Source organism: Crotalus tigris, unplaced genomic scaffold (assembly GCF_016545835.1).
Source record: "Crotalus tigris isolate CLP2741 ecotype Arizona unplaced genomic scaffold, ASM1654583v1 scf7180000018829.1913635, whole genome shotgun sequence".
NCBI lineage: Eukaryota > Metazoa > Chordata > Lepidosauria > Squamata > Viperidae > Crotalus > Crotalus tigris.
The window spans coordinates 1764575-1781919 of NW_024097219.1; the positions used below are offsets into that span (position 1 = coordinate 1764575).

At 45.0% G+C, this 17345-nt stretch overlaps 2 protein-coding genes across 7 annotated transcripts in view; both read left to right on the forward strand.

Moving 5' to 3' along the window:
• Positions 1-2490, forward strand: part of PDLIM7 (PDZ and LIM domain 7) — a 55122-nt gene extending 52632 nt beyond the window's left edge. Inside the window, exons 13-14 of the mRNA XM_039356777.1 lie at positions 589-704; positions 1271-2490. Coding sequence (XP_039212711.1) covers positions 589-704; positions 1271-1357 — 203 coding nt within the window. The 3' untranslated portion in view covers positions 1358-2490. The remainder of the gene's footprint in view (positions 1-588; positions 705-1270) is intronic.
• Positions 2491-4805: 2315 nt separating this feature from the next.
• DBN1 (drebrin 1) overlaps positions 4806-17345 on the forward strand; it is a 45143-nt gene continuing 32603 nt past the window's right edge. For 2 of the 6 annotated variants that reach the window (XM_039356767.1, XM_039356771.1), the window contains exon 1: positions 4939-5154. In XM_039356767.1, the coding sequence (XP_039212701.1) occupies positions 5069-5154 (86 nt within the window). In that variant the 5' untranslated portion in view covers positions 4939-5068. Of the gene's footprint in view, positions 5155-17345 lie in introns of all 6 variants that reach the window. The other 4 variants (XM_039356769.1, XM_039356766.1, XM_039356768.1 and 1 more) reach the window with 4 other exon arrangements.

Genomic DNA, 17345 nt, shown 5'->3' on the forward strand with positions numbered 1-17345 from the left:
CTCTAGCCCAACAAGCACAACAGTTGTTTTAGACCATAAGCTTAGCTTATAATAGCAGGGAGCTGGAGCTGGAGGAGGGAGGTCAAATAATGGAATAGAAGCAGAAGGAAACCCAGAATGGAAATAGTAGAGTTGTAGATTGGACTAAAAGATGTTAAGTAGAGCTGGTAGTATACTTGAGGAGTGCAGGCACTGGAAAGAACCAATGAACTGTCAATTATTTTGAAGCATTGCCATGTTAATAACAAATTAGAAAAGCAGTGCCAGAAGATCCTGTGCTGAATTTTCAGAATCTCCTCTGGGCTTAGAAGGACTCCAGTCTGGAACCATGGAGAGTTTTTGATGCTCAGCATTCCTTAAGTAAAATAAAGCTGCAGGATATGAACACTTTGGGACCTCTCTAGATGCTTTGAGGGCCTGGCCCTCTCACCAAGCCATCCAAACTTCTATTCCATAGGAAATGCACCTTATGGGAGCCAGTACAAGCAAAGCCCCTTTTCCCCAGCTTAGGTACAATACTGTGTTTGAAAATGTTGGCTCAGGAATAATGTCATTTTCCTGTCCTCCTATCTCTCCCCTTTGTGCAAGATTATGACAAGATGTTTGGAACCAAGTGCCGTGGCTGTGATTTCAAAATAGACGCCGGTGATCGTTTCCTTGAGGCCCTGGGCTTCAGTTGGCATGACACTTGCTTTGTTTGTGCGGTAAGACAGTTTCTTCCCTCTTTCCCTCTCTCAAGTTTTAACTAATCTAATTCTACTAACTGCTGCTGGACGTCAGGGAAATGTATTCTAAAAGAACTGCAGGCTATTATTCCCAGCCAGGGGCAGGACTGGCTGGCATAAGACGTATTTTCAGATGTGCTTCCTTCTTCCTATGCATTGAGATTGGAGCTATGCAACGTGAAGGTCTCCTGCTGAAGAAATATAACAGAGAGCCAACGTAGCACAACAGTTGAGATGTTGGATCAGGAGCCGAGAGACCCTTTCAAAGCTTTCCATGGAAAGTCACTGCGTGGCGTAGACCCAGTCTTCTTTTTCAACCCAGCCTACCTTGCAGGGTTGCTGTTGCAGAGCTCCTGGAGGAAATGAGGACCTACAGTTATAATGAATGTTTGGGGGCAACTGCAATGTGCAGTAGGCAGAGTTTTCCAGACTGATTCTCTCCCCCCCTTCTTTCATCTACCCAGGCCTTTCTTACTAAGCTGAAATCAGGGGAGGGGGAATGAGGAACTGATGTGAATTTAACGGAGAATGTCTTTTTCCCACAGATCTGCCAGATCAATTTGGAAGGCAAGACGTTCTATTCCAAAAAGGACAAGCCACTATGCAAGAGCCATGCTTTCTCCCACGTGTGAGGTGGAGGAGACCTTAAGTGCTCAAGCTGCTGCCTGCCCAAACTCTGCATCCCTCTTTCCTGTCCTGAGAGAGCTCCCAGACCAGATGGCTCACTTGACCATTTTTTCCCCATAGAGGGAAAAGGGTAAAATGCTCAGGGTCCTTTTATTACTTTGGGAGGTTGACGACTATTGTATTTTTACCTAAACTGGTGTTCTTCGTATGTATTTGACTTTATCTCCTGCAGACTCCATCCAACTTGTGATTGAAATTGCTAGACATTTGGAGAGTTGAAGTCCAGGACTTCTAGACACCAGCTTAGGGAAGGATACTGTAGGGTTCTGTGTCCTTTTCAGCCAAAGAAAGTCTCAAGATGTTTCTCCCTAGTAAAGGATCCTAAATGATAGCATGCATGCTTGAAAGGAAGCATCAGCTGGCCTCCCCTAGAAGTCATTAACTCAGTGAAAACTTGCTATTAATGCTCCAGGGGAAAGGGGGGGAAGGCAGCTTTCCCCAGAGTTCAGTAGCATTACTTTCTGTCCCCTTTGCAATGTAATTACCAACAACCCTCTGCCCTCCCTTCTCTGAGAAAGCATTTGCAAAAGACTTCCATAAGGCTCTGCCTTTTGTTCATTATGTATCATGTATTTCCACTCCCAAGTCCTGTAGACATCTATTCCTAGCCATGTTGCTCAATGGAATTGCTTTTTCCAAAAAATAAAATAAAAAAATCCCCAAACCCTAAATCTCTTTTCCTCCAAACCACTTGCTAGTAATAAAAATATGAGACCCCCTGCCACAGAAAGCGAGTGGCTTATTTAAAGGATTGTGTTGTAAGTTTCCACAGAGCAAGAAAAAGCTTATTTCGAAATACCATGCAGGAAAGAACAGTTTCAAGATCCAGCTTCTTCACACTAGCAAAAACTGCTTCTTCATCATGAGATGAACCTGGGACTCTATACCTAGGAACACAACTTTATATATATTGTAGCACACAGCTTCTGAGGTCAGTGGTGGCCCCAAAGAACTCCTACCAAAGACCTAGTATTTGTGTTTTGCTCTAAATGTATTTCTCAGAACTGTGCTGTTCAGCTAGGAGTCTGTGATTCCTTGCCACATTTGGTGCCCTAATAAAATATGTCTTTTAATTCTTCGTCCTTGTGGGCTCTGATTGTTTAGGAGTTCCTAGTACTTGGAACATTGGAAGTAGAGAAATCAGATGCAAATAATGGACATTCAAAGCACAGTGTGGTTGCTTTCTTTCTGTCCCTTGTCCTCTAATGGTGCTTAGAGAGAATTTCAAAAGAGAGTAACTACTATAGCTGCAATTCAGAAACCACATATTTTATTTTGAAAAGAGGCAACTAGCGAGGTGGGAATATGATAAGGAAATGGCCTAAACTGGAAGAAGATAGACAGAATATTTTTACTAACCTAAGTAGACAGATTGTTTCTCTTCAGCTGATAGAATAGTTCAGTGAAAAATAAGCAGTTCTGGAGGGTGAGGGGGAAAAAAAACCCTAAGTCAAGTCTGTTTAGTGCAAAGACTGTCCATGGCTTTATAAAAATAATGGGAGAAGAGCCACAGTGGGATCAACAGAAGGAAGATACTAGAGTCAGCAAAACCTCATGTGCTAATGTTACTTAGTCAAAAGTTTATGATGGATTCCTAGGAACACGGCACCTGCTGAGATATCATATAATTCAAATTTTGTTTGGAGATGAGGAAAGGTTCTCTTTTTGCTCCATTCCTCCACCGTAAATTCTTCTATTTACAAATTATTTATCGTTTTAAATGAATCATTGCATTAAGCTTCATAACCTTGAGAAGTGTTTTCTGCACTTCCTTGTTTGACATATATAGTATATATGTCTGTTGTGATTGTTTCAGTTTTGGTGTCTACTTTGGGGGTTCTTTTGATGTTTCCTTTGTGCCTTTGATGATTATTAATCCTAATTTTTATGAGAGATTTATTGTAATGAGGTAACTTTTCAATGGAACACATTTTTCTAGGGAAGCAAAGCCTCATCAAAAGCTCACACTAGATCAATGCCTTGGGGTCATTGTTTCAAGGAAAGTTAACTATAGGTAGACTGTAAGATAGATGATAACAAGAGTTTAGGATACATGGAACCCTCTGTTAAACTCCATTCATTCATAATTGTTGCTAAGGAGTAAAGGCCACCTCAAATTGAATTTGACTCCTGGGGATGATATGGACATATTTTTTGGAGCAGCAATATAGTTGTTTGCCATTACCATCTAGGATATTTTTTAACTTCCATGATATTGTGTGCAGGTTTCCCCTCCCCCCCAATACTAACTAGACCTTTACTGCTAGGATTTTTCTTTTATAAATATTTCTGAATACAAGTAGCTTGGCAGACCCTGGTTCTGGCAGGTTTTTTTGTACTTGTTTTTATGGAGGGGGTGGGGAAAAGATTTGCTTGTTGAGTTTTGGAAAACACAGATGGAACAAATGGGCAGTGTCAAGCAGGGACAATTAGTTTCCCTCTACTCCTCACCTTGTCCAGGTCATCTTTACAGCAGTTCAATTTGATTGCATTGCCACTAGAAACCACATGGGCTTTAGCTGGAGAAGCCAGGTGACTAGAAAAGAAATGCAGGGCTAAGGGGGAGAAAAACCTCTCACTTGATGGATTTTGCAAGGTGCCATGACAGCCCAGCTGCCACCCACTCATTATGGGAATGAGCCTTTGTCTGACTTAGCAGTCCCAGAAAATGACCTGGAGAATCTAAACAGGAGGCAGACATCTTTCAAACAGGCAGACATCTAATGCCTATGAGAAAAATCTGGTAGGGGTAAGCATCCTGCACTTTTCCAAATGCAGCAAGCAGTACTTAACACAGATTCCCACTGTATTCTTTTTTAAAGTTATCTGAAGGGGGGGGGGAAACAAAATATGCAGCTGCTCTTGTCTGTATTGATGCAATTGTTCTGGTGTAAATCATACGGGCTGAGGATGGCTTCCCTGCTCAAGTCTTTTCCCAGCCTGATGATAACCAGATGTGCTGGATATGATTACCACCATCCCCCACAGCCATCACGCCCGATGGCCTTTGCAATGGGAAACACCCCAGAAGGTGCAAGATTAGGGAAGTTTCCGTTTTCCTTAAGAGTTCATACTTTCCTGTGATCTGGACCAGAAAATGCAGTTTGGAATTAGTAAACCGGTCAGTTCCTTTCTGGCCGGTAATTGTGAGTCAGATCACAACCCGAAAGTTGTTTTATACAAAACATCCTTTTAGTGTCAGTGCAGAGTGCCGCTACTGGGTGAAGTTCACCCTGAAGCTCTCTATACACAGTTCCGAGCGGGTGAAGAGATCTTTTGGGAGCGCCCATTTCTTACGCCCCAAACTTACACCTGGAGGGTGGGAAGGGAAAGTTCGTTCTCTCTCGTGCTGGCCGGACCTTTTGGCCAAGGCTGTTAGGGATGCAAGATGGCCGATTCCGCGCACCCACGTGTGGAGAAACCGGGAGGCGGCGGTTTCTGGTGCTGAAGAGACGGGGCAGGGGCGGGAGCCCGTGCACCCGGCGCTAGGACCCAGTGCGCGCACAGGCGGAGCCTCCTCTGCTCCTCGCCCGCCCGGCTCCCTCGCCGCTGCTGCAGTGTCTCCGAGGCAAGCAGGCAGGCGGCCTGTCTTATCCGAGCGCGGCTCCGGCACTGCTCTCTGCTCCCGAAAGCAGCATCCCTCCGACGGCGCCGGCATGGCTGGCGTGAGCTTCAGCGCGAACCGCCTGGAGCTGCTGGCCTCATATCAGGAGGTGATCGGGGAAGACAGCCCCACGGACTGGTAAGCCCCCCGGGGAGCGGGCGATCCAGCTCTTTGTCCCCTCGGTGGGGAGGGGGGCGGTGGCTCCAGCCGCTTTGTACAGGGGGGCGTGGGCGGTGTCTGCCTGCCTGCCTGCCTGCCTTTCTCTGGGAAATCGCTCTCCCGCTCCTTCCCTGCACGCTCCCCGTTTAGCCCGGAGGATGATCAAGGGAATTCCGCGCCTCCCACCGGCAAGATGCTCCTGAACGTGGGACGGGCGGGCGGACGCAGCCGGAGGAAGAAGCCATTAGCAACCCCAAGTGGTGCATTGGCAACGCCACTTGCCGGGCGAGGTGGGGCGACGGCTTTTTTTTTTTTTTTTTGTGGGATGCAAGGAGGGCACTGGCTGAAGATGCTCCGACGGTCTTTTGTAGTCGGAGCGGAGCTGAAAAAGACGCCCCTAACGACAGCGCCCCGTTTGGGCGAGGGATCAGCCCAGGAAGCCTTCGCTTTGAGGCTTGAAGGCACGTCCTAGCAGTTGCGCCCTTGTCCGGACGCTCCCTTCCCGGCACTTTGTCTCCGGCTCGGCGGGGGCGGATCCCCATCGCTCCTTCCACCTGCTCTGCTGCCTGAGCTTCCCTAAGCCCCGCGGCCGTAGCCCCGCACAAGACAGCCCCAGGCCGTCATCTTGGAAGGCTGCCCCCTGCTGCGGTCATCCTAGGGCCCTTCGTGGCCTTGCCTTCCACTCTTTTCCCCGGTTTTTTTGGGGGGTGAAAGTTCTCCGATAGGGATCCGCTACACAAAGGAAGGTGGGGCCGGGCAAAGAGGGAGGCGGGGGTCTGAAGGCTTGAGGGGAGGGACTGGTGGACTGGGAGGGGGAGGAGGAGGAGGGTCTGAGAGGAGTAAAGGGAGGCATCCAGAACTAGGTATCTCAATTCAAGAACTGCTGGGCTCCATACTGTAGCAGTCTTTCATCCCAGCTGCTGAGGCCTGGGTCTGCAGAAGAGCGGATTTTGTGTGTTTTAGGCCTTTTTCTTCTCTGTGGAAGAGGAAGCCTATATGAGTCCTGGTGTACCATTCAAGCTAGTCGAGAGGCTTGAGGCTGGCTACTCCTTCACAGAGCAACCTTGATTTGAAGGCTGCCTGCTGAAGCCATCTCCTTTCAAAGACACAACACAATTGGCATCTGCTCCATTTTTACAGTTCCCCTCCCCTCCCAAAAAAAACCCAGGATGGAATAAGGCAGGTTTTAATAATGAGACTTGCTTCTTCATATTTCTAGCTAATAGGTATTCACAGCTCTGAAGCAGAAGGAATCTTCCTTTTATCTCATTAATAATTTTCAGAGATTTAAAGCAACTTTTATTGGTCAGTGATGGCACAGGCTACTGAAGATTATTCCCAGGCAGTTTAGTATGCATACTTTCTGAGGTGCAGACTTGACTGGAGAAGTTCAGGTAGCCCCCTAAATCAAGGTACCAATACTGCATTTAACCTGAAATTATAAGTTAATCAGGTACCTATTATGCAGTAAAAAAAAAAGGGAGGGGACTGCTTTTTAATCTTTAAAGCAATTGTGGCCTATATCCTCTATGGGGTTTTTGAATGAGTCTTTTTTTCAGCATCAATTCCCTACTGGTGAAATCCAGCATTTTCTCTTTTATTTAGATAAGTAAATTAAGGAACAATAGAAAGCATGTTGTACTATACCTGTGTGACATAAGTGACTGTAGATAGCTGGATTCCACCCTCTGTAGACTTCATGATGTGATATCTTTTAAGGCACCTCTGTGGAGTTAGTGGTTTTTTAAAAAATAATTTAAATAATCCTGCATTTGTTTTCATAGCAGCTTTTCCCATGTGGGTGCCCTCCAGATGTATGGCTATTACCTTCTTATTCCCATGCAGCTGGGTGATAGTTAGGAAAGATTATAGAAAAGTACTTATTTAGAATTTAAATGAAAGTGATTAAAGTTCTAAAATTCCTGTGAGGAATTATTTACCTTGCATATTGACCCTCACATTTTCAATGTTTGTTTTAATGCAAGATTTTCCCTTTCTGAAAACAGTTTCTTGAATCTCCTGAGCCCGCTACATCTTCTCCCTGTCTATCTGCCAGGAAGATTACTCCTTCTATCATTGTTGAGGTTCCCTTTCCCCACTCAGGTTGTTTGAAAGCTCTGGTGCACCCATAAGGTATAATTTCAGCAAGAAATTTCAGCATACTATGATAAGAAGTAAATTGTCCAAGTTGAGTTTGACCCCTAGTGATTTTACAGACACTGCCATACAGTTCTTATGATAACAACAATGACATAGTTGGCCATTGCCTTCTTCCTGGGTAGGGTTTTTTTTAAACTTCCCAGTTTAGCCTACAGCTCTCATAATCCCAGATAGCTTTCTATCCAAGTTCTAACTTGGCCTTCCTATGCTTGGTTTCCAAACCTAGAGAGAGCCAGCGAGGTGCCACCAACATTTTTTATTTCCTCGTTCCAAAGATGAGGTGCAAGATAGTGTCTTTCATTTTCTTTGGTCTTCTTGGCAGGATATGACTTTCGTTTCAGAAGCAGAAGCCAACCCTGTTCTGTGCTTTGAACGTGATCTGCCCCTATTTCTCCTCCTCTATTGCAATGTCTTTGAAGCTACCCATATTATCAGCAACATTGATTGCAGAAGGACAGCTAGTTCCTGTCATCTCCTGCTGGGCCATGAGTTTCATACACATTTCTGGAGAGGAAGATGGTAGACATGGCTTTCTGGGGATAGTAAAAGCCTTCATCTGTGCTTTACTCTTTTCCAGCCTATTGGTTTTCTTCCCCTTTTAGTACTCCTATTTTCCTCCCTACCATATGCACACACATACCATGTGCTTCATAAGGGGAGGTCTTCTTTCTTTGAAGCTCACTCCTCTTCTTCTCTTTCCTCCACAGCAGAAGGTCTCCAGCTGTTCTTTTGCCTACTTCCTTCCCTTTCAAGGCTCAAGCATTCTGAGACCCTCCTCCCCAACTCCAACTTGGAAGCTAGGGCCTGATGGACTGTTTAGCCGGAGATGCTGGCTATAAATCACTGTACATCCACTTGCTAACAATAAAGAGGCAGCTAGAAGAACATATATAGTAGGGTTTGTGGTAGGAAGTGGAGAAACAACAATGGGAAATGATCACAGCATTGTCTTGTGTGAAAAAAAAAATTATGCTCAGAAGAGTAAATCTGAAACAGGAGGAAAGGTCTCCTGCAAAATGAGTTAAAAGCAAGCAAAGACTATATATCACATGTAATCATTCTTTTGTTCTGCTCCCACTGTCAGAAATCAAGCTGTCAGCTTTTTAGGATAGTGGCCTGTCATTTCCTCTTCCCACATACTGTAAAATTGTGAAATTAATAATGCTGCCTAAGTAGCAATACTAACTGGGAGAGTTGGAGAAGGAGTAAATTATATTCATGGGATCTAACATGAAAAAGCCATATCTCTAGGAGAGCAGGCTATTTGGAGTTGTAGGAGTAATAGTGATCAGCATGAAACTGCTGTCAACAGCTTAGGGAGCAGGTAAGAGGATCAACATGAAAGAAAATTCCTTGAATTAAATATAGGGTCATATCTAAAGCATCAATTTTTAAAAAATTGGGCAGAGTGTTGCAATAATATTCATGGATTTGCTCCTAAGAAAAAATCCCTTCTCTAAAAAGAGAGTACAAAAGACACCCACCCGTAACAGAAGTAGTTCTGCTGTGTTTTTAAAGACAAGAATCGTGTAATTTTGATCTCTCCAGAAATGTGTGTGGCTGGATTTTGTAGGGAGAAGTCCAGCTTGAAGTCAGTCAGATTTGGTGGCTTGGCAGTTAGTTTACTGGCTTTTGTGACATGACGTACTTAAAGCTCTTTCTCAAGCTTCTTGAAATTAGATTCCTGGATCTTTATAAGCAGGCAGGCAAATAGCGCATGTTAAATTTAACAATTTAAACTCCTTTCATGACATTAATTCTGCCCTGTAAATCAATTTTTGAAGATGGCATTAGCTATCAGTAAATCCCTCCCTGAGCTTTCAGAGATGCTTTCAATTATACCATTGTACTGTGAGTTGGTCAGAATTTAATTAAAGATATTTGCTGCTAACCAGCCTCTCTTTTTGAGTCCCATTGATCCAGCTACCACCCTCCTTTTTGAGGCTCCAGTAAGAATATTAAAATCTCTTGTCAATTTGCTGTTGGATCCTGGAATCATATCCTTGTAATTTTTCAAGTTTTTATTACCATTTGTATTTGCACGGTTGTATTAGCCATCTTCTTTTACCAGTTTTAGGCCATTTTATTTTCTCCTTCTTCCAAAGAGCTTTGGATGGCATTTTATACTAATAATAACTCTATGAATTAACAAAACTGATAACTTATATCAGTGGTCCTATAAAGATCTTAATTGTGCAGGGATCTGAACCTGGGAATCCCCTGTCCTAGCATGATCTTAGTTCCATACCCCATTTTTGGCTCTTCTTTTTTTCCATTTGCATTAGTTTTCTACTCATGCCTGCTATCCTGGCCCTGAGATCTCTCCCCTGTTGGCTGGCCTTCCTTTGTCCTCTTGAAGCATTTTCATCCAGCTTGCTCTCCAAGGCTGCTGGGTGGGAACAGCCCCTTCTATCCAAAGCTGCAGCAGAAAGTCTTTTTCCTCTTGCAACATGCCGCTTCTTCCGCTAGCATTTTAAAGCCTTTTCCATTTGGAACCCAACGTTGGACTCTGCCCAGATTTTCTGAAGTGTGTCTCATCCAGTTCACTCTAGCAGTGAAACAGAGAAGGGATGATATCAGTGAAGCTGAGAACATGTAGCTAAAAAAACCCTGATGTGACAGCTGCAGAGATTTTGGGGTAGACAATGGGGTTGAAGTATGATGGAATTATGGAGGCTGGGTTGGCTTTGATGAATTTGGTAGGTGGAAATTGCGAAGCCACGTAGCTCAGAAAAAATGGGTGTGTCCACAGGGCTCTAAACGGGAAGAGTGAGTTTCAAGGGAAAAGGAAAACCAGGGCTTCCTTTGGTTTTGATCAAGTGCCACCTTTGAAGAGGGAGGAAGATTACTTGAGCCTAAAGCTGGTTTCTAAGTGGAGGCTCTCCCTCTCCCACCTCTTTTAAATAGCCCACTATTTCCCCCCAGTTATTGTGTGGTTTGAACCTATCGGGTCATTGTTGCTCCAGGGCACATTCAAGTGATGCAATGCTTTGCCAAAGGACCAAGAAAGCTTGCAAACCTCTAATTTTTAACAATAAATGAGCCCAAGGCTTCAGCACCCTCTAGGATCCAGTCTCAGCACTAAAAGCAACATCTGGACACCGTGGGACAAAAGAAACCCTACCCACATTTTTAAGAAAGGGACCAAGAAAAGTCTGCTGTCTGGATCTTATTCCCAAAAGGTGCTGGAGAAGCCAGCTGGGAATGGTTGGGGTGGGGCTGAACAATTAACTTCTTTATGCAGCAAGCTTTACCCTGGCTGGTAGGCAGCTGTCCACACAGCAGGCCCCATCCTGGAGCAATTCATCCCCAGAGTGTGGTGGAAGGACTGTTGGAGGGCGGCAGTGGGCAGAAGGCACCTGGCCGCCTTCTCTTGCGGCTCAAGGTCATTTGGGTGACAGACTCCTGATCTTGGGAAAGGCTAGCCATCCCTATTCCCTGGCCGTGCTTGGTTAGTGGGCTGTGGGGCATCAATTCAATTACCGAGAGGAACGGCTCCTGACTGGGAAGCAGAAAAGTGCTGAACGCGGCAGAAACTGCGGGGGGGGGGGTTGAGAGCGAGGACGGACAAAGGCTCTGCCTCTGCGCTGCTCTGGCGGGGCGGGGCGGGGGGGGGGATGCGGGGCGGGAGCGAGCTCCCTCCCACCTACCTAGCTGTGACCTTCGTCAAAAATTAGTCCGAGTTAGGATCTCGGGGCGCGGGAATTTGCGGGGGGGGGGAGCGGGGAGGACGTCGGGGCTTGGGGTCAGAATGTATACTCTCTGGACGTCCAGTCGTGGGAATCGCACGTGGCCGGTTTGTACGTCAAAACCGAGAGGGCGCGACGCGGGGCGTAGGGGAGGAGTTGCTTGGGTGCCGGCGTTCCGCTGCCTCGGAATTGACTTGGGCTCCGGGGGGGGGTTGGAATTGGGTGTGGGGGCAAGAGCGCGCTCAGGGCCGGTCGAAGCCCGCCCCAGGAAGCCGCTCCGCCAGGCTTCTAGAAAGGCCGAGAGCAGCCACGACCTGTTGGCCTTGCTTTCTCCGAGCGTCGGTCCAGCTAAAGCCACGCCCTCTTAAGGCTCGCCTTTCCCCAGGCCGAGCAGCTGTGCCCCTTCCCCCAAAAGGGAGGCTGAAGGAGGCGTGGTGCTTTCCCCTCCTCCACGCCTGGGGTCTCGCCAGCCGCCCTTCCTCTCTCGCCCCCCCCCTTGCGGAGGCTGTTGGGGCCCATTACTTGAGCAGAAAGGAATTTGGTGCCGTTTTCCGTACGCCGGCGCCCTGGGGCTCGTGGTGCATTAGAAACACATGTGCGTGAACCCCCGGCTCCATAAGGCGGCGGCTCGGGGGTGGGGGCGCTTTTCCGAGCAGGAGTCCGCGCGGGGGTGGGAGGGGAGATTGGGCCTCTCCTGCAACCAGAAACCCGGATCCTCTCCCTGGGCGGGGAGGGCCAGATTTAAGGCAAGCCTCTCTTCTGAGCCTAGCAACCAGCTGCTGATCCATGCCGGGTCTGGGTCCCGGCTTTCTTTTCTTGAGAGGAGCAGGGTGGGAAAACATGCAGGGTTAAACATTTTCTTTAATTACAGGATTTAGATGCCATTCCGCCCCCCCCCCCAACATTAGCAAAAACACTCTGGTGGCTGTCATTTTGAAAAAAAAATTAAGTTTAAAACTTAGTATCACAAATTAATAATAGGCTGGAGAAAGAGGAGCACATTTACAGACTTTACATGCAGGAAGAGGAATTTTGCCAAAGCGGGTCCCTAGGAAGTACATTCCATTGCCTAGGAACAGTGCAGGAGAAGGCTCTATCCTGCAGTGGAGAAAGTTTGGCCTCTGAGAAGGGGTAACTTTGTATTTTAAGGGCTGGACAAGTTCATAAGTTCAGAAAGGGAGAAGCACTAATTTAGGTAATCACATCCTAAGCCATTGGCTGGGTACTAAAGACAGGCTGCCAACTTTAGATGATAGCAAAGAGATGCAGAAAACTCCTTGCAGTTCTGACTTCTGGTTGTCCTGATCTTTTTTCAAAGGAAATGTGATTACTTTAAAAGTAAATATCAACCCATTAATCTGTGTCCTAGAAACAACTGACGCAGATCTTTCAGATAGGCCTGGCTGCTGCCTTTTTCCCCCAGTTGCAACTTCTAATCAATTAAGACTTGTTCCATATAGAGTGGTCAGATGTGATTGTAGATAATCACAATTCAGCTGGCTCAGAAAGGTTTTCAGTCACCACTGTACTGCAGCCTTCCCTGCGCAAGTGTGCTTCTCACCGGAGGCACTGCCAGCAATTCCAGTGAGGGTAAAGAGCTCTGCTGATGTGTTTCAGGTGTAGTACAACTATTTCTAAAACCCCAGTAACTGAGTTTGATTTTCCAACATAGGAATAAGGCAGATAAGTGAATATATAAATTTGCACTAGGAATTAGCCACCCACACCCTAGTCCCATGGTCCAATGAGGATTCAGTGACATGCAAAGTCAGAAAACTGGGACTTGAATAAACCATGGTTAACTTAGCTGTTTATGTCCTGCAAACAAGGCCTATGTGTAATTACTTTTATACACACAAGTTGCATATGGGTATTGTAGGTCTTTATCATATTGCTATTGCCCACTGTACATGACGTAGGAGTTAGCCAATTCCCCCCCCCTAGTTTGGAAGGTGTATCTTGTATTAGAAGAATTTCATTTTTTCATAAAGGTGTTAAAAATCAACACCAGAGAAAGTCTTGAGTAAGGTCAAGGTTGAAACCCTTCCTGATGACCTGGTTAGGGTTATCCCCACTTTTCTCCCTTTTGGATAGTCCCCTGATGTAAGATGCAGGAATGTAGGCTTAGGTCCTTGTAATTGATCTCAAACCAGAAAATGTGCACTCTTACCGGTTCCTTTTAGGACAGAATGAAGGGAAGGCAGTTGTCTCTGTGTCAAAATGACAGTCCGACAGCAACTGGCTAAAGGACAAAGAGCAGAGCAGCTGGCAATGAGAAGTTGTGCATGATATCTCCACCCAAAGCACTGCCTGCTGTTGAAGCCGGGAGATGTTATACAGCTGGGAGAATCAGGGTGAGACTGTACTTAGTGGAGAGTAGCAGCAGCTGCTGCATTTCCATTCCCACCCGTGGGGAACAATTATATTTCAGGGTTAAGTTGCATGCAGCTCTTGCCAGCAGCTTAATTGCTGAATTCAGGAGCATTGCTCCTTATGACAGGCTGTGCCCCTTTCTGTCCAAATACCCATGGAAATTTTCTATCCAGCACTTACCGGCTAGCTAAGCGCCAAATTAGTAGTAAATGGAAGTTACTGTAATTAGTGACGCATTGTTTGAACTAAAGGGAGTGTGGGTGCCTCAGTTGGTGCCAAGCTGGGCTTTCTCTGCACAGTGACCTGGAAAAAGGGCACAGAGCAATTCTGGACTTAGAAATAACAAAGCTCCTGTACTGGTAGTCCCCCATTCAATCAGGACTACAGTAAGGTAGTAATAAAGTTCTTCCGATGAGATGCCTGTCTTCTGCCTTGAAATTAGGGCTCCGTTTTCCCAAACCCAGCACTATACTTTGTAATGTGGCATAATGATTAGGAAGTGTGGTACCAGGTTCAGCAAGAAGCAGGCTTAAATCTTTGCTTGGCTCTTTTGCCAGGTGACCTTGAGTTGGTCTCCAGTTTTCTATCTGATAGTACTATTGTGAGAATAAAAACAGGAGTATAAATCTCTGCTGTTAATATTTTTATTAACTGAGCCTAGCTATTAGCTGATTTTGGATTCAATAATGAAGAGATGAAACATCTCTCATTCTCAGTCCTGGACCTCCATTTTTCACAGATGGTATTTTTTCCACCCATTTTAAAAATGATTTTTCTTCTTGATAGAAACATTCAAGTCGTCTATGACCTCTCAAGATCATACTAGGCACAGACATGTCATAAATGAATATGTTTGGGGCACTCACCTTTCTTGGTGTGCAATAGAAGCCATGAATTCTCAAAACAAACCTTAAACTGGAAAAAGAGCCGGTTGAGGAAAGTAGATTGAGTGACTTTAAAAAGCAAGCAAGCATTTCTGCTAGGTTGATAATTGAAGACACTGCTAAGGAAGAAAAGTAATGCAGTTGTGTGAAACAATAAATAACCTAATCATACTGAACATGGTTCATATAGAATGAGGGAATCTGGCAGGGCTCTGGCAGGCTGTCAAGAGGAATTTTTCTAATTCCCAAACAGCTGTAAGCTAACTGCTTTGATGGCAGGATCTTGCTACTGCTGCTTAGAGGTGTGCAATCTAACTCTTACTGGTCCTTTGCCATATTTGCACTTTATGACTTATTACAGCAAAACCTGAAACAGATCCAGAAAATCTGTGTATATGTGCGTACATATGAAAGAGAGAGAAAAAATAGAGAAGGGGATACCAGTTCTAAGTAGTGACACTTCTGAAGTTAATCATCCCACTTTAATTCTTTATCCTTTGTCTTCAATGTTTCAGGCATAGTGGTAATCAAATAATATTTTTCAAAGTACAGGGGGTCCTCGACTTAGGACCACAATTGAGCGCAAAATTTCTGTTGCTAAGCTTAAGGCAGTTAAGTGAGTTTTCCCCACTTTATGACCCTTTTTGCCACAGTGAATCACTGCAGTTGTTAAGTTAGTAACACTAACTTAAGTGAAACAATCAGGCTTCCCCATTGGCTTTGCTTGATAGAAGGCTACAGTGGTGATTACATGGCTGCAGGACCCTGCAACCATCATAGGTATGAGCCAGTTGCCAATCACCCAGAATTTGATCACATGACCATAGGGATGCTGCAATGGTCATATATGTGAACAATGGTCATAAGTCACTTTTTTCAGTTCCATTGTAACTTCAAATGGTCACTAAATGAAAGCTTGTAGATCGAGGACTACCTGTGTCAATAAGGAAAAGGAGATTAAAGCAATTTGCAGCTAAAACCAGCACAATCTATTTCTAAGATAAACTGCAATAGGGCACAGTAGATACTTCTGACAAAATCTGGTGCTAGAAAGGATGAGGTTTTCCTTTTGTCCTCTTCTTTCCAAATATTGAGTGAAGATGAAAATAGCTAATCATAGGTGTGGTCCCATTTCTGCGGAATTGCGTTATTCATCTTTCTAGGAAATGCAAGTGACTAAACCTTGTGACTTATACTCTAATCAATTTTCAGCCCACAGTAAGGTTAAACCACAGGAGGAATTAACTTTGACTTTGAATATGTATTTCTTTACTGGCACAAAGGGATCCTAGAAAGTTTAACCCAGTCACTGGACCCACGGATAAGACGTTGAGGCTAAGAAGTACATAATGTAGAGCTAGATGTATCTTGATAGAGTGTGCTGTGGGAGCACCGAGGATAATAAATGATTCCTTTGATATTATTCTGGGCATCTTTATAAACTCATTAGCATAATATGCTTCCTGCAGGAAAATACCCCTCAATTCCTAGCAGTAAAATAAGTGAGTTGAGGTCTTCGAAACTATTATTTTCTTTTTTGCTCAGCAAGAGGTGCATTTATCTATTTACAGCCTCATTTTGGTGTTCCCTGCCTGTACGAGTCCCACATGGTCCAGGAAGCCCCAAGTCCCCTTGTTATCTGATGGGGCTGGACTCACAGCTGCCCTGCTCTGCTGTCTACAGAGGGCTGTTTCTTCATTTGAGGCAGTTACCATGTAATTTGATGCTTTTGAGGGAGATGTCAATGATATATATTAGTTCTGCTTCGTTGGTACCTTGCTACTAACTCTCAAATCAATGAAGGTATTCTAATCTCGCAGGCTTGGCTTCCGGGATATTGGTTAGATGCCTATAGGAAATAAAACAGGCAGGCTGTGATTAGGATTTCCTAGTAATACATAGGCAGAGAGGACATTAGAATGGAAAGAAAACACCCAGGCATTGAGCTTCTACTGTGTTGACTCTTTGGGGAGCCTGGATTTCTGAACCAGGATTGTATACCGAAAGATCCACTGGTGCTGTTACAGCCTGGTACCTTTCCTTAGCTCTGCGTGGCCTCAGAAGGCAAGCATCTGTTTGATCTTCCAGCTTCCAGAGTTGACAAGCTTATCAAGCTTATCACACCTTTTTTACTAGCACTTTGTAAGCACCTGAATGCGGCACAAATGGATTGTGTGGACCAATTAAGGTTTTCCTTTCTCTTGCTCTCAGGATCCAGAGGGCCTTTCTCCCCAACAAATTAGCTGTACTCATGTTCAGCATTGAACTGACACAGGATTTGGATTTCCCATCCAGAGTCCCTCTCACGTACTCTGCCCTCTGTGTCTAGCTGTCTATAGGGTGGCAGTAATCTTGCCAAGCACAAGGAGGCTTTCCATGATTATCCTGTAACTTGGATCTTGGTGGCTCAGCAGAAGCAAACTGGGTGCAGGATGATTGGAAAGTGAATCTGGTGGATTCAGTCCCTATCCTAGCACTGCCAGGCTAACATTTCTCTTTCAGTTTTTTGCTGTTTCTACTTACACATTTTTGATACTTTATAATGTCTATTTTTGCCACTGTAATACTACCTTTAGCTCTCTTCAGAAAGACTTGAATTTTCAGAGGTGGCTGGGTTGTCACCATGTTAATTCAGAACCTGAAGGGAAATGTTTGCTCTATTTTTGTGTACCAGGGCAGGCCTACCTATTCAGAAATGCTTAGTCAACACATTCATTATGATGCTGCAGTCTTGTGAGTGCATTTACCAGGGATAGGAAACAAAATTGAGGACAATCCCTTGACACACTTCTACATAATGGGAACTTCTGCTTATGGAGAAAAAAAGAAACCAACAATGTTTTCTAGCAGGGTTTCGCAACCTTGGCAACTTTAAGAGGCGTGGACTTCAACTCCCAGAATTCCTCAGCCAGCTATGGGAACCTGCATAGCTAAGCTGGGGAATTCTGGGAGTTGAAGTCTACCTGTCTTCAAATTGCCAAGATTGAGAAACATTGTTTTATGCTATACCATGGATAGCTAGGATTTTTCTCAATTTATTCATTGCAATATTTATTAGCCATTG